General features: G+C 37.4%; 1 protein-coding gene across 8 annotated transcripts in view; it reads left to right on the top strand.

Annotated features, from left to right (window-relative positions):
- The window catches only part of TFG (trafficking from ER to golgi regulator), a 43,384-nt gene that overhangs the window by 8,156 nt on the left and 17,831 nt on the right, over positions 1-17,397 (top strand). For all 8 annotated transcript variants that reach the window (XM_033855894.2, XM_073804332.1, XM_019922852.3 and 5 more), the window contains exons 3-4: positions 743-826; positions 6,563-6,709. In XM_033855894.2, coding sequence (XP_033711785.1) covers positions 743-826; positions 6,563-6,709 — 231 coding nt within the window. The remainder of the gene's footprint in view (positions 1-742; positions 827-6,562; positions 6,710-17,397) is intronic.

Genomic DNA, 17,397 nt, shown 5'->3' with positions numbered 1-17,397 from the left:
GTGGAGTTTTACTGTACTTAGAATTAAAATTTGAACCTTGAGAATCATTATTTAATTTCTTTCTTTTTAAATAAACTTATTTATTTATGGCTGTGTAGGGTCTTTGTCGCTGTGTGTGGGCTTTCTCTAGTTGGGGCGAGCACGGGCTACTCTTCCTTGCTGTGTGCAGGCTTCTCATTGTGGTGGCTTCTCTCGTTGTGGAGCACAGGCTCTAGGTGCATGGGCTTCAGTAGTTGTGGCACGTGGTCTCAGTAGATGTGGCGTGCAGGCTCAGTAGTTGTGGCGCACAGGTTTAGTTGCTCCGCAGCATGTGGGATATTCCCGGACCAGGGTTCAAACCCATGTCCCCTGCATTGGCAGGCGGATTCTTAACCACTGCGCCACCATGTAAGTCCTTATTACTTTAATTTCTGATAAATACATTTAAATTTTTTAGAATGGAAAAGATTTCAGTCTAAACTGTAATCTCCTGGTGACTAGTAAAAGATTACTTAATGTATTAATCTTCGCTATGTGTTTGTTGGCTCTTCTTCTGAGGATATGATAAATATCTTGCCATAAAAGTAATAAGTGAAATTGATTTAGTATCATTTGAACAAATACATCTTTCCTAGATCCTTTATATTTAAGGTTTTTATGGGAGATGCTAATTATGCTCTGTGATCTACATTTTGCATTTAATTGAACATATATCCTAGTTTACTACTAATTCAAATCTGAAACTTTTTTTTGTTTGTTTCAGATGGAGATCTTATAACAATTTTTGATAGTTCTGACCTTTCCTTTGCAATTCAGTGTAGTAGGATACTGAAACTGACGTTATTTGGTAAGTGGTAAACTTTCTAATAAATATACTATTCATTGTATTTTTATGAAAAACTGTTTAGCTTTTTTCGTTTTAAAGACTCAGAACTAAGTGGTAACTTTTCAGCTATATCAGAATTTTTAAATTATTAAGGCTTAACTATATTCTTTTTCTTTGAAGATTAGTAGAAAGTAGACATATTTTAAATAACTCATCTGCTTGGTTACCCTAAATAATAATATGTGCCACTTGTATAAGTGTTTCCAGGACTGAAAATAATTGCAGTGTTAAAACTACCTTTATTAAGTTTAGTTCTCTAAGAATATATAATTATCTTTTCTAATGTAGTATGTTTTTATTTATTCTCAGGGTTTAACATATAGGCCTGATACTTTTTAGAAATTATTTTTCAAGGAGTACTTAAAGATTAGAGATAGTTCTGATAAAAAACAAATATAAGACTAATTTTAATCTATTAGATTCTGTTTTCTTATAGATCATGACAGATTTGCAAGGCAGAATGCTTAAGGGACAAGATAAGTGATTGCAGAGTTAAAGTGGTAGTATGATTATGTGAAAAATAAAATGTGGACTTTTTTTCTGGATGTTTTGGTTAGCATTTTAAAAAAATTTTGTGGCTCAAGTGGGGCAAAGGAAGTACCCTTTTAAAACTCAGGCAAACTGGGTGTTTGTCAGAGGAAACAAATTGTAATAAGCTTACCGGAAAAAAAAAAATTATGTGGCACTGACCATTACAGTTCCATGAAATATGATCATGGCCAATTGATTTAATTTGTATTTATTTCCTCTCCATCTAGGAAGGGTGAACATGAATCATTTTAAAATGCTAACAAAAACTGTTAAAATTTTTTTTAAATAAAAGGTATCTTTTTACAATATTGAATCTAAAATACTTAACCACTATTGGCCATCTATCAAGCAGATTAGGTAAACTGAATCTTCATCCCAGAAACACTGAGGATGTGCTAAATAAACTATTTCAAATATATTTTTTGAATTACACACCTGAGCTTGCTCAAGAACTTGAGGAAAATGTCAGGGACCAAAATATAGTTGGAGTTAAAAACCAGCACCTGAAGTACCAAAAGCTGAGACTTGGGATGCTTTTGGTGGTGATGGTGAAGGTTTTAGTGTGCATAATCTAAGGATTTGTCATTTGGTATCTACGTGGTATAGGCCTTGGATCCTAGACCCTCAGTGGCTATACTCTCAAAAAGAATATTGTAGAAGAAAAATATCTCTTAGTTGGTAGAGTCAAGGAATTGACAGGGGAAATTCTCATATACCCTGGGATGCCAGGGGTTTGCAAAGGCTCCCTTGAGGATTCATAACCAGTGGTCCTTTGGGAACTCCCAAGCCCAGTTACTACCATGAAAAATTGCAAGAAACAAAGGCAGAAATCTCTCTGGAGGGTGTATGTTCTCAGTTCAAATCACATAGGCTTCTCACAGATAAAATCCTGTTGATGAACTTAGAGGTCAAAAGTGTAAGACACATGAAACATCCATGTAAGCAGGAAACAATGGATACAACTATTAGTAGGATTAGATTTCCAAGAACTTCAGTTAGTAGAAGTGATAATAAAGTATATATTAAAAGTTATTGGACACAAAAGAAGAAATAAGCATATAAGAACTAGGCACTATGAAAAAAGGAACCGATTAAAAACTTAAGGTAGAGAAATAACAAGGAACTACAGTATAGCACAGGGGACTGTATTACAAGATTCAACCATCTTGTAATAACCTATAATGGAAAAGAATCTGGAAAAGATATATATATATATATATATATATATATATATATATATATATATAACTGAATCACTGTGCTGTACACCTGAAACTAGCACAACATTGTAAATCAGCTATACATCAATACCCCCCCATAAAAAAGAACTTAAGGTAACTTGTGGAAATGAAAAATATTAGTCAATTAAAATTGAAATTAAATACTAAGTGGTGAGTTAGAACAGCAGATTAGTCACAGCCAAAGAGGGAATTAGTAAAGTGGAAGGTGGTCTAAAGAAATGACAGAATAGAGCACAAAAACACAGAGATGGAGAATAATGAGAGGGAATTTGAGAAAGTCCAGCTTATTTCCATTAAGACTTTAAAGAAGGAGAGAATAGGGGAGTGGAAATATATGAGGAAGTAATGACTAAAGAATTTTTCAGAATTATATAAAAGATATAAACGCTCAGTTTCAGGAGGCACAGTGAGTCCTGAGCAGGGTAAGTAAAAATAAATCTCCATTGGATGTATTGTCATGAAGCTGGAGAATATATAAGACAAAGAGATAATCTTAAAAGTAGCCTGAGTGAATCAGCCTGTAGACTGATCACCTACAAAGCAATTAGACTGTTAGACTTCTTCACAGTAACAATAACAGAAATTGGAAGACAATAGAATAACATCTTCCACTGTTCAGAAAAAGATGGGTAGACAAGTAGCATTCTGTAGTCTGCTAAACTTAAGGAATAAGGGGAAATAACATTTTCAAACAAAGACTGAGAATTTAACAAGCGTCAAGGACACTTGTAAAAGAATTTTTAAAAATGGTTTGTCAGCAAAAAGGAAATTGAGTCCGAAGAATGGTAAAAGATGCAAGAAATTGTGAGCAAATAAACTGGTTAATGTATGAATTTAAATGAGCATTGATTATTAAATAATAGTTTTAGGAATATAGAAACAAGATGGAACAAAAATACTGAGCAATAATTATATGTAAGACAGGAGAGGATGATAGGAATTAAAATACTTTAAAGACTTGGATTCTTTGGGAGGAGGATAGTAATTAACTTAGGTTTTTTAAATTGAAGTATGCTTTTCTAAAATGTAAGAGGGATTATTGAAAGACTAGAAATAGCCAGTAGAGGGAAAAGAAGGAAACAAAGGGTACTTACTTGGTTAACTAGATGGTGAGGAAGGAGGAAAAGAAGCAGAGAAAGCTTGAAAAATAGAAAGTAGCACAAAATACTAACCACAGTACACATAAACAGACTAAACATACAAGTTAAAAGACAGACACTTTTATTGGTTAAACAATTTTGTTACATGCTGATTATAAGAGACATACAAAAAGATTATTATGCAGAGTTGGAAAATAATGGGCTAGAAAAGTTTGTATACTAGACAAACTCAAGGCTAGTTTGTAGTATAACAGAGTAGACTCTTAAGTGAAAACTTTATTAGTAATAGTCACTTCATCATGATAAAAAATAATTCTCTGGGAAGATACAATAATTCTGAACACTTACACATCATAGCCTTAGATTTTTCCTCAAGGAAAAATTGACAGAAGAAGGAAAAATTCATAAGAGAGCTTTCAATACGCTTCTCTCTGAAACTGATAGGTTAAGCAGCCTCAAAATTTAAACAGAACAAATACAGGCTTGATCTTATACATCTAGCAATCAGGGCAGGATTCAGTTTTTCTTTAGTGCATATGGATATTTATAAAAGCTGACCATGTACTAGGTTTTCTAATGAGTCTCAATATCAGGGAAGGAATATCCTAGAGATCATATTCTCTGGTCTCATTAGGAACTATTTGACAAAAAAGAACCCAAACTCCCATACTTTTGAAGATAAAAATATGCTTTTAAGTAACATATCAAAGAAGAAATCACAATACGAATTAGAAATAATTAGTGATAACTTTTTTTTTTTTTTTTTTTTTTTTGCGGTACGCGGGCCTCTCACTGCTGTGGCCTCTCCCGTTGCGGAGCACAGGCTCCGGACGCACAGGCTCAGCGGCCATGGCTCACGGGCCCAGCCGCTCCGCGGCATGCGGGATCTTCCCGGACCAGGGCATGGACCCCGTGTCCCCTGCATCGGCAGGTGGACTCTCAACCACTGCGCCACCAGGGAAGCCCAGTGATGACTTTTATATGACATAGTTTTTAGAGCATGCTAAAGCTAAAAAGAAAAAGGACAAAATAAGTCCAGGTAACTTGGAAGAAAATAATAAAGAGCAGAAATGAACTAGAAGTTGGGGAATTGATAGGATCATCAATTTTGAAAATATACAACTAGCAAACCTCTATTGAGATTACTTAAGAAAAAAGAAGGCACAAGTAAGCGGTTTTAGGAATGAAACGGGGCTTAATTTCAAATACATTGCAATGAGGGAGAATGAACACCATGGAGAACAATAGGGTGTCAGTAAAAACGTGTTAGAAAGGAATTTTCATAGGGCTTGGGCTTGTGTTAGATGATTTTGGATAAGGTTCAAGGAATGGGGCTTTGGTGGGGGTAGTGAATTGAGGCTAAAGCTGTGATTGGTAAAACTGCGACAGTCACGCATAATTAGCCAGGGATGTTTGGTCATTTTTGTGGTTTGGTCAACATTCTTGTTTTTGTCTAGGTCTCACATGATATGGACTGGTTTTCTTTTTTGTCTTGAGCTATCACAGTCCCACAGTGATCTTTTCTGATTGTTCATGTTCTTTGTTTTTTAAATTTTGAAAATTTTATTGAGATGTATTTGATGTACTGTTAGTGTTTTCTGAAATTGTTTATGTTCAACAAGGGAACACCACAACCTACCTGTCAGTGCCATGCCAGCTTCTAGCAACACTCAAGCCTGTCCTACAGTACTGGGTCAGTTCTTAGCTGTCAGGAGCTGCTTTTCTTCTTTTCAGCTATTAGAGAAAAACAGTAATGCCCAGTAAAAGCCAGCCATTGATACAGGTAGATTATATTGAACTTCCTCATAACTGTATAGGGAGTATGTAAAATACTGGTGGATTGTCTTTTAAAAGCTTATATTGGTGGTTTGATGTATGAAACATATTTTACAAAGAATCTCACTGAACCTTTATTTTCAAATAGATTTCCTTTTCTAATTTGGTGCCTTAGGAATTTGTATATGTGTATACTGACAATGCATAAAAAACATTTGAGTTTAGTTTAATTTTTCAACTCCTATCTTGAGGTTTGCATTCAGAGCCTTGTGAATTAATAAATTAAAAATTTTAAAATTAACAATCTCAGTGGTGATGGTCTTTGTTGCTGGATGAAGGATTCTTTTTTAGTCAGCTGAAAGTCATTTGCACAAAATGGGTAATTAAATGAGGTAATATTGCCTTTGTTTAAAAAAACAATCATTATTGAATAATCTGACTTTATGTGGCTAATGTGCTGCTTTGGAAGTAACTACTTTGAAGGACAGTGGTGATGTGAATTTATGAATTCTGCGTTTTTTTTTAATAGGTTACTTTTTAGGTCAGTTATTTTAGGTAGCTAATTTTTCTTGTTTTTAGGTCAGAAGTAGGCAAGAATGATAAAAAACCTGCAGTCATATTGTACCTTTAATAAGGTGTTTATTGAATATTTTAAGGCTATAAAAGAATTGTGTGAAATAAAATGAGCTTTTGAAGGTACATAATTTCTATTAAAATATATTAAAGCTTTTTGTATTTTTAATTTATTTCACTGTAGTTGAATTCTTTTAATTAACTTATTTTGTTTTGTTTTACCATTATGGGTTGTAAGCCATAGATCTGGCATCAGCAAAGACTAACGAATATTTATTTTTTCCAAAAATTAGTAAGTAGCAATGAAGAATCCTTTCCTTAAAAAGTTATTTGAATGGTGTCAATAGGTATCTTGTTTGATTTTGTTTAACTTTTTCAAGAAGTTATTTTGACTTTTCCTTATTGCATATTATTCTACTGATATCCTTATTGAAGAATATTTCCTAATTTTAAGAAAATTAATGCTTTTATTCCAGTTAATGGCCAGCCAAGACCCCTTGAATCAAGTCAGGTGAAATATCTTCGTCGAGAACTGATAGAACTTCGAAATAAAGTGAATCGCTTATTGGATAGCTTGGAACCACCTGGAGAACCGGGACCATCCACCAACATTCCTGAAAATGGTAGACCATGAAGTCATTTTATTCTGATTTATCCTTTTTATATCTTTTTGAAGTTTTTTTTTCTAACTCTTTCTCAGCAGTAGTAGGATGGCACCTCCATTGTTACCCTTTCTTATTCCTGCATCTGTGCTAATATTCATATCTGTGTTCCCAAACCTGGCCGTTCTTTAAGATTACTGGGAGATTTTATTATACCAATTCCTGGATCTCATCCCAGACCTCTTGGAGGGCAGGGCCTGGGGATCCCATTGTTAAAGTGCCCTCTGGGTGATTGTTTTACAACTAGTCTTAGACTCCCGGGTTTATGACATAGGTTGGTTTTCAAACCCCTTTGGCTCTTGAACCCTTTTCAATGTAATAGTTAACTAATGAGCCTTAGTAATGGAAATCATTTCATGAATTTTATGTGATATATGAAGTATTAATAGTTTCAAATAAAAAAGTATTCTTAGATTAGTACACTCAAATGGTGTATAGTTTACCTTAAGCACAGTGTTCATAATATGCAAAGAAAAATGTATTTTTTTCCATTTTACAGATGACATGTACTATATATTTTTTTAATTGGAGTATAATTGCTTTACAATGGTGTGTTAGTTTCTGCTTTATAACAAAGTGAATCAGTTATACATATACATATGTTCCCGTATCTCCTTCCTCCAGCGTCTCCCTCCCTCCCACCCTCCCTATCCCACCCATCCAGGTGGTCACTAAGCACCGAGCTGATCTCCCTGTGCTATGCAGCTGCTTCCCACTAGCTATCTATTTTACGTTTGGTAGTGTATATAAGTCCATGCCACTCTCTCACTTTGTCAACAGCTTACCCTTCCCCCTCCCCATATCCTCAAGTCCATTCTCTAGTAGGTCTGGGTCTTTATTCCCATCTTACCCCTAGGTTCTTCATGACATTTTTTTTTTCTTAGATTCCATATATATGTGTTAGCATACGGTATTTGTCTTTCTCTTTCTGACTTACTTCACTCTGTATGACAGACTCTAGGTCCATCCACCTCACTACAAATAACTCGATTTCATTTCTTTTTATGGCTGAGTAATATTCCATTGTATATATGTGCCACATCTTCTTTATCCATTCCTCCGATGATGAACACTTAAGTTGTTTCCATCTCCTGGCTATTGTAAATAGAGCTGCAATGAACATTTTGGTACATGACTCTTTTTGAATTATGGTTTTCTCAGGGTATATGCCCAGTAGTGGGATTTCTGGGTCATATGGTAGTTCTATTTGTAGTTTTTTAGGGAACCTCCATACTGTTCTCCATAGTGGCTGTACCAATTCACATTCCCACCAGCAGTGGAAGAGTGTTCCCTTTTTTCCACACCCTCTCCAGCATTTATTGTTTTTAGATTTTTAGATGATGGCCATTCTGACTGGTGTGAGATGATATCTCATTGTAGTTTTGATTTGCATTTCTCTAATGATTAATGATGTTGAGCATTCTTTCATGTGTTTGTTGGCAGTCTGTATATCTTCTTTGGAGAAATGTCTATTTAGGTCTTCTGCCCATTTCTGGATTGGGTTGCTTGCTTTTTTGTTATTGAGCTGCATGAACTGCTTGTACATTTTGGAGTTTAATCCTTTGTCAGTTGCTTCATTTGCAAATATTTTTTCCCATTCTGAGGGTTGTCTTTTGGTCTTGTTTATGGTTTCCTTTGCTGTGCAAAAGCTTTGAAGTTTCATTAGGTCCCATTTGTTTATTTTTGTTTTTATTTCCATTTCTCTAGGAGGTGGGTCAAAAAGGATCTTGCTGTGATTTATGTCATAGAGTGTTCTGCCTATGTTTTCCTCTAAGAGTTTGATAGTTTCTGTCCTTACATTTAGGTCTTTAATCCATTTTGAGCTTATTTTTGTGTATGGTGTTAGGGAGTGATCTAATCTCATACTTTTACATGTACCTATCCAGTTTTCCCAGCACCACTTATTGAAGAGGCTGTCCTTTCTCACTGTACATTCCTGCCTCCTTTATCAAAGATAAGGTGACCATATGTGCGTGGGTTTATCTCTGGGCTTTCTATCCTATTCCATTGATCTATCTTTCTGTTTTTGTGCCAGTACCATACTGTCTTGATTACTGTAGCTTTGTAGTATAGTCTGAAGTCAGGGAACCTGATTCCTCCAGCTCCGTTTTTCGTTCTCAAGATTGCTTTGGCTGTTCGGGGTCTTTTGTGTTTCCATACAAATTGTGAATTTTTTTGTTCTAGTTCTGTGAAAAATGCCAGTGGTAGTTTGACAGGGATTGCATTGAATCTGTAGATTGCTTTGGGTAGTAGACTCATTTTCAGAATGTTGATTCTTCCAATCCAAGAACATGGTATATGTCTCCATCTATTTGTATCATCTTTAATTTCTTTCATCAGTGTCTTATAATATTCTGCATACAGGTCTTTTTTCTCCTTAAGTAGGTTTATTCCTAGATATTTTATTCTTTTTGTTGCAATGGTAAATGGGAGTGTTTTCTTGATTTCACTTTCAGATTTTTCATCATTAGTGTATAGGAATGCCAGAGATTTCTGTGCATTAATTTTGTATCCTGCTACTTTACCAAATTCATTGATTAGTTCTCGTAGTTTTCTGGTAGCATCTTTAGGATTCTCTATGTATAGTATCATGTCATCTGCAAACAGTGACAGCTTTACTTCTTCTTTTCCGATTTGGATTCCTTTTATTTCCTTTTCTTCTCTGATTGCTGTGGCTAAAACTTCCAAAACTATGTTGAATAAGAGTGGTGAGAGTGGGCAACCTTGTCTTGTTCCTGATCTTAGTGGAAATGCTTTCAGGTTTTCACTATTGAGGACGATGTTGGCTGTGGGTTTGTCATATATGGCCTTTATTATGTTGAGGAAAGTTCCCTCTGTGCCTACTTTCTGCAGGGTTTTTATCAGATGGGTGCTGAATTTTGTCGAAAGCTTTCTCTGCATCTATTGAGATGATCATATGGCGTTTCTCCTTCAATTTGTTGATATGGTGTATCACATTAATTGATTTGCATATATTGAAGAATCCTTGCATTCCTGGAATAAAACCCACTTGATCATGGTGTATGATCCTTTTAATGTGCTGTTGGATTCTGTTTGCTAGTATTTTGTTGAGGATTTTTGCATGTGTGTTCATCAGTGATATTGGCCTGTAGTTTTCTTTCTTTGTGACATCCTTGTCGGGTTTTGTTATCAGGGTGATGGTGGCCTCATAGAATGAATTTGGGAGTGTTCCTCCCTCTGCTATGTTTTGGAAGAGTTTGAGAAGGATAGGTGTTAGCTCTTCTCTAAATGTTTGATAGAATTTGCCTGTGAAGCCATCTGGTCCTGGGCTTTTGTTTGTTGGAAGATTTTTAATCACAGTTTCAATTTCAGTGCTTGTGGTTGGTCTGTTCATATTTTCTATTTCTTCCTGATTGAGTTTTGGCAGGTTGTGCCTTTCTAAGAATTTGTCCATTTCTTCCAGGTTGTCCATTTTATTGGCATAGAGTTGCTTGTAGTAATCTCTCATGATCTTTTGTATTTCTGCAGTGTCAGTTTTTACGTCTCCTTTTTCATTTCTAATTCTATTGATTTGAGTGTTCCACCCTTTTTTTCTTGATGAGACTGGCTAATGGTTTATCAATTTTGTTTATCTTCTCAAAGAGCCAGCTTTTAGTTTTATTGATCTTTGCTATCGTTTCCTTCATTTCTTTTTCATTTATTTCTGATCTGATCTTTATGATTTCTTTCCTTCTGCTAACTTTGGGGTTTTTTTGTTCTTCTTTCTCTAATTGCTGTAGATGCAAGGTTAGGTTGTTTATTCAAGATGTTTCCTGTTTCTTAAGGTAGGATTGTATTGCTATAAACTTCCCTCTTAGAGCTGCTTTTGTTGCATTCCATAGGTTTTGGGTCATCGTGTCTCCATTGTCATTTGTTTCTAGGTATTTTTTCATTTCCTCTTTGATTTCTTTAGTGATCACTTCGTTATTAAGTAGTGTATTGTTTAGCCTCCATGTGTTTGTAGTTTTTACAGATCTTTTCCTGTAATTGATATCTAGTCTCATAGCGTTGTGGTCGGAAAAGATACTTGATACAATTTCAATTTTCTTAAATTTACCAAGGCTTGATTTGTGACCCAAGATATGATCTGTCCTGGAGAATGTTCCATGAGCACTTGAGAAAAATGTGTATTCTGTTGTTTTTGGGTGGAATGTCCTATAAATATCAATTAAGTCCATCTTGTTTAATGTGTCATTTAAAGCTTGTGTTTCCTTATGTATTTTCATTTTGGATGATCTGTCCATTGGTCAAAGTGGGGTGTTAAAGTCCCCTACTATGAATGTTTTACTGTCCATTTCCCCTTTTATGGCTATTAGTATTTGCCTTATGTATTGAGGTGCTCCTATGTTGGGTGCATAGATATTTACAATTGTTATATCTTCTTGGATTGATCCCTTGATCATTATGTAGTGTCCTTCTTTGTCTCTTGTAATAGTCTTTATTTTAAAGTCTATTTTGTCTGATATGAGAATTGCTACTCCAGCTTTCTTTTGGTTTCCATTTGCATGGAATATCTTTTTCCATCCCCTCACTTTCAGTCTGTATGTGTCTCTAGGTCTGAAGTGGGTCTCTTGTAGACAGCATATATATGGGTCTTGTTTTTGTATCCATTCAGCCAATCTGTGTCTTTTGGTGGGAGCATTTAGTCCATTTACATTTAAGGTAATTATTGATATGTATGTTCCTATTCCCATTTTCTTAATTGTTTTGGTTTGTTATTGTAGGTCTTTTCCTTCTCTTGTGTTTCTTGCCTAGAGAAGTTCCTTTAGCATTTGTTGTAAAACTGGTTTGGTGGTGCTGAACTCTCTCAGCTTATGCTTGTCTGTAAAGGTTTTAATTTCTCCATCAAATCTGGATGAGATCCTTGCTGGGTAGAGTAATCTTGGTTGTAGGTTTTTCTCCTTCATCACTTTAAGTATGTCCTGCCAGTCCATTCTGGCTTGCAGAGTTTCTGGGGAAAGATCAGCTGTTAACCTTATGGGAATTCCCTTGTGTGTTACTTGTTGTTTTTCCCTTGCTGGTTTTAATATGTTTTCTTTGTATTTAACTTTTGACAGTTTGATTCATATGTGTCTTGGCATGTTTCTCCTTGGATTTATCCTGTATGGGACTCTCTGTGCTTCCCGGACTTGATTAAGTATTTCCTTTCCCATATTAGGGACGTTTTCAACTATAATCTCTTCAGATATTTTCTCAGTTCCTTTATCTTTCTCTTCTTGTTCTGGAATCCCTATAATTCGAATGTTGGTGCGTTTAATGTTTTCCCAGAGTTCTCTGAGACTGTCCTCAGTTCTTTTGATTCTTTTTTCTTTATTCTGTTCTGCAGTAGTTATTTCCACTATTTTATCTTCCAGGTCACTTATCGATTCTTCTGCCTCAGTTATTGTGCTACTGATCCCATCTAGAGTATTTTTAATTTCATTTATTGTGTTGTTCATCGTTGCTTGTTTCATCTTTAGTTCTTCTTGGTCTGTGTTAAATGTTTCTTGCATTTTCTCTATTCTATTTCCAAGATTCTGGATCATGTTTACTATCATTATTCTGAATTCTTTTTCAGGTAGACTGCCTATTTCCTCTTCATTTGTTATGTCTGGTGGGTTTTTATCTTGTTCCTTCATCTGCTGTGTGTTTTTCTGTCTTCTCATTTTGCTTATCTTACTGTGTTTGGGGTCTGGTTTTTTTTTTTTTTTTTTTTGCGGTACGCGGGCCTGTCACTGTCGTGGCCTCTCCAGCTGCAGAGCACAGGCTCCGGACGCACAGGCTCAGCGGCCATGGCTCACAGGCCCAGCCGCTCCACGGCATGTGGGATCTTCCCGGACTGGGGCACGAACCCGTGTCCCCTGCATCGGCAGGCTGACTCTCAACCACTGCGCCACCAGGGTTTCCTTTTTGCAGGCTGCAGGTTTGTAGTTCCCGTTGTTTTTGGTGTCTGTCCCCAGTGGCTAAAGTTGGTTCAGTGGGTTGTGTAGGCTTCCTGGTGGATGAGGCTGGATCTTGTTTTTCTGGTGGGCAGGTCCACGTCTGGTGGTGTGTTTTGGGGTGTCTGTGGCCTTATTATGATTTTAGGCAGCCTCTCTGCTAATGGGTGGGGTTGTGTTCCTGTCTTGCTAGTTGTGTGGCATAGGGTGTCTAGCACTGTATCTTGCTGGTCATTGAGTGAAGCTGGGTGCTGGTGTTGAGATGGATATCTCTGGGAGATTTTCACCATTTGATATTATGTGGAGCTGGGAGGTCTCTTGCAGACCAGTGTCCTGAAGTTGTCTCTCCCACCTCAGAGGCACAGCACTGACTCCTGGCTGCAGCACCAAGAGCCTTTCATCCACACGGCTCAGAATAAAAGGGAGAAAAAGTAGAAAGAAAGGAAGAAAGAAAGAGGATAAAATAAAATAAAGTAACATAAAATAGTTATTAAAATAAAAAATAATTATGAAGAAAAAAATTTTTTAAAAAGAAGATAACAAATATAATGGACAGATAGAACCCTAGGACATATGGTGAAAACAAAGCTATACAGACAAAATCTCACACAGAAGCATACACATAGACACTCACAAAAAGAGGAAAAGGGGAAAAATAATAAATCTTGCTCCCAAAGTCCCCTCCTCAATTTGGGATGATTCGTTGTCTATTCATGTATTCCACATATGCAGGGTACATCAAGTTGATTGTGGAGCTTTAATCCACTGCTTCTGAGGCTGCTGGGAGAGATTTCCCTTTCTCTTCTTTGTTCTCACAGCTCCCAGGGTCTCAGCTTTGGATTTGGCCCCGCCTCTGCGTGTAGGTCACCGGAGGGCGTCTGTTGTTCACTCAGATAGGGCGGGGTTAAAGGAGCAGCTGACTCGGGGGCTCTGGCTCACTCAGGCCAGGGGGAGGGAGGGGTGCAGATGCGGAGAAAGCCTGCGGTGGCAGAGGTTGGTGGGACGTTGCACCAGCCTGAGGCTCGCTGTGCATTCTCCCAGGGAAGTTGTCCCTGGATCCCGGGACCCTGGCAGTGGCGGGCTGCACAGGCTCTCTGGAAGGGAGGTGTGGTTAGTGACCTGTGCTCGCACACAGGCTTCTTGGTGGCGGCAGCAGCAGCCTTAGCGTCTCATGCTCGTCCCTGGGGTCCGCGCTGTTAGCCGCGGCTCCCTCGCGTCTCTGGAGCTCCTTTAAGCAGCAATTTTAATCCCCTCTCCTCGCGTACCAGGAAGCAAAGAGGGAAGAAAAAGTCTCTTGCCTCTTCGGCAGGTCCAGACTTTTCCCCGGACTCCCTCCCAGCTAGCCGTGGTTCACTAACCGCTTCAGGCTGTGTTCACGCCGCCAGTCCTCTCCCTGTGCTCCGACCGATGCCGGAGCCTCAGCTCCCAGTCCCGCCCACTCCGGCAGGTGGGTAGGCAAGCCTCTCAGGCTGGTGAGTGCCGGTTGGCACCGATCCTCTGTGCGGGAATCTCTCCACTTTGCCTTCCGCATCCCTGTTGCTGTGCTCTTCTCTGCGGCCCCGAAGCTTCCCCCCTCCGCCATCCGCAGTCTCCGACCGTGAAGGGGCTTCCTAGAGTGTGGAAACGTTTCCTCCTTCACAGCTCCCTCCCACTGGTGCAGGTCCGGTCCCTATTCTTTTGTCTCTGTTTTTTCTTTTTTTCTTTTGCCCTACCCAGGTACGTGGGGAGTTTCTTGCCTTTTGGGAGGTCTGAGGTCTTATGCCCACGTTCAGTAGGTGTTCTTATATGTACTATTTACATTAAGTTAAAGCAAGGTTTATTGACAAAGTTGGAACTGAATATAGTTTGGGGACCAAATATATAATATAGACTGAAATATAAGTATGGCTTGAAAGTAGATTGTAAAAGAGTTGCTTTCCTCGACTTTTAATATTAGATGTTGCACTTTAAAAATAAACTTATTTTTTTAATAATTTTTGTGTTTGCATATAAGTTTCACATGCTTAAAACTGTCCATATTGTGAAATAGTAGTATTTTATAGACTCTGGATGACTGGCTGTAAGGGGCTTAATAGAAGATAGTTTTGTGGAAAAGTGGTATTGTATAATCCCTTGCAACCTTTAGATTCTGAGATACTCTCTTTTTGGCCCCATTTAAATTGTGGAGTTTTGTTTGATTTAGTTAAAGGTGCATTATCCGTCATTTCCCTCTTCCTCCAGCCATGTGGAATTGTGTTAGTGGTAGATGGCTTGATAAATATTTGGTGATTGATTAGTAATTTCTAGTTTCACTTCCAGATTTCAGAACATACTAAAGAGATGTGCTGAAATACTACAGTGAGATCCTTCTGGCCTCTTTATGATGAAACCTTTTACATTTCAGGTCAAAGCAAATGGCATTTTTGAATCCTATCTCTCCAAACAAATATCTTCAAACAAAAATCTCCAATTTTAGGTCAAGGATCTGAAGAAAACTTTTGACCATTTTCCCAGAAGAAATCATAGATGCTGATACCACTACATTTGCATATAACTTGAAGGAGTTAAAGCATCTGTAGAATATTATGAAACTTAGATCAGAATTCAACAAGTAGAGCCAGTACTGTGCAGAAACCTACAGTAGCCTATATTCTGCTCTAAGGAATAGATTTATAAGCTTTTTGGTTTTGGTGAAACAACCTTTCTCTTCACTTATTTCTCTCCACATACTGCTTTTCTTTATTAGTTTATTTCCAGGTGTTCATATGTTTTATTGTTAATATCTCACCTATGTTAATGTAAAAGATGTTAAAAATTGGTTTCTTCTCTGCATCTTGGAAATCATATCATGTATTGTTTCTTTATATGGCCATCCTTCTAGTCATTGTGTCCTATCTGAGTTACTTAATGAACTGAATAGTACATTCTATGCTTTTTTTCTATAATTAAATTAATTAATTAATCAATTTTCATACAGCAGGTTTTTACTAGTTATCTATTTTATACATATTAGTGTATATATGTCAATCCCAATCTCCCGATTCCTCCCACACCACCTCTTTCCCCCCTGGTATACGTACATTTGTTCTCTATGTCTGTGCTTCTATTTCTGCTTTGCAAATAAGGTCATGTATACCATTTTTCTAGATTCCACATATATGCGTTAATATATGATATTTGTTTTTCTGTTTCTGACTTACTTCACTCTGTATGACAGTCTCTAGGTCCAGGGACGTCTCTACAAATGACCCAGTTTCATTCCTTTTTATGGCTGAGTAATATTCCATTGTATATACATACCACATCTTCTTTATCCATTCGTCTGTTGATGGGCATTTAGGTTGCTTCCATGACCTGGCTATTATAAATAGTGCTGCAGTGAACATTGGGGTGCATGTGTCTTTTTGAATTATGGTTTTCTCTGGGTATATGCCCAGTAGTGGGATTGCTGGGTCGTATGGTAGTTTTATTTTTAGGTTTTTAAGGAACCTCCATACTGTTCTCAATAGTGGCTGTATCAAATTACATTCCCACCGACAGTGCAAGAGTGTTCCCTTTATTCCACACCCTCTCTAGCATTTGTTGTTTGTAGATTTTCTGATGATGCCATTTCTGACTGGTGTGAGGTGATACCTCATTGTAGTTTTTTTTTTTTTTTTTTTTTTTTTTTTTAGCTGTGTTGGGTCTTTGTTTCTGCGTGAGGGCTTTCTCTAGTTGCAGTGAGTGGGGGCCACTTAATCGTGGTGCGTGGGCCTCTCACTGTCCTGGCCTCTCTTGTTGTGGAGCACAAGCTCCAGATGCGCAGGTTTAGTAGTTGTGGCTCACGGGCCTAGATGCTCCGTGGCATGTGGGATCTTCCCAGACCAGGGCTTGAACCTGTGTCCCCTGCATTGGCAGGTGTATTCTTAACCACTGCGCCACCAGAGAAGCCCCCTCATTGTAGTTTTGATTTGCATTTCTGTAATAATGAGTGATGTTGAGCAGCCTTTCATGCACCTCTTGGCCATCTGTTTGTCTTCTTTGGCGAAATGTCTATTTAGGTCTTCTGCCCATTTTTGGATTGGGTTGTTTGTTGTTTTAATATTGATCTGCATGATCTGTTTATATATTTTGGAGATTAATCCTTTGTCCGTTGATTCATTTGCAAATATTTTCTCCCATTCTGAGGGTTGTCTTTTCGCTTGTTTGTAGTTTCCTTTGCTGTGCAAAAGCTTTTAAGTTTCATTAGGTCCCATTTGTTTATTTTTGTTTTTATTTCCATTACTCTAGGAGGTGGGTCATAAAACATCTTGCTGTGATTTATGTCAAAGAGTGTTCTTCCTATGTTTTCCTCTAAGAGTTTTATAGCGTCCAGTCTTACATTTAGGTCTTCAATCCATTTTAAGTTTATTTTTGTGTATGGTATTAGGGAATGTCCTAATTTCATTCTTTTACATGTAGCCATCCAGTTTTCCCAGCACCACTTATTGAAGAGACTGTCTTTTCTCCATTATATATCCTTGCTTCCTTTGTCATAGATAAGTTGACCATAGGTGTTTGGGTTTATCTTTGGGCTTTCTGTCCTGTTCCATTGATCTATATTTCTGTTTTTGTGCCAGTACCATATTGTTTTGAGTACTGTAGCTTTGTAGTATAGTCTGAAATTAGGGAGTCTGATTCTTCCACCTCCATTTTTTTCCCTCAAGATTGCTCTGGCTGTTTGGAGTCTTTTGTATCTCCATACAAATTTTAAGATTTTTTTGTTCTAGTTCT

Source organism: Tursiops truncatus, chromosome 4 (assembly GCF_011762595.2).
Source record: "Tursiops truncatus isolate mTurTru1 chromosome 4, mTurTru1.mat.Y, whole genome shotgun sequence".
NCBI lineage: Eukaryota > Metazoa > Chordata > Mammalia > Artiodactyla > Delphinidae > Tursiops > Tursiops truncatus.
This window is presented reverse-complemented; position numbering and strand designations above follow the sequence as displayed.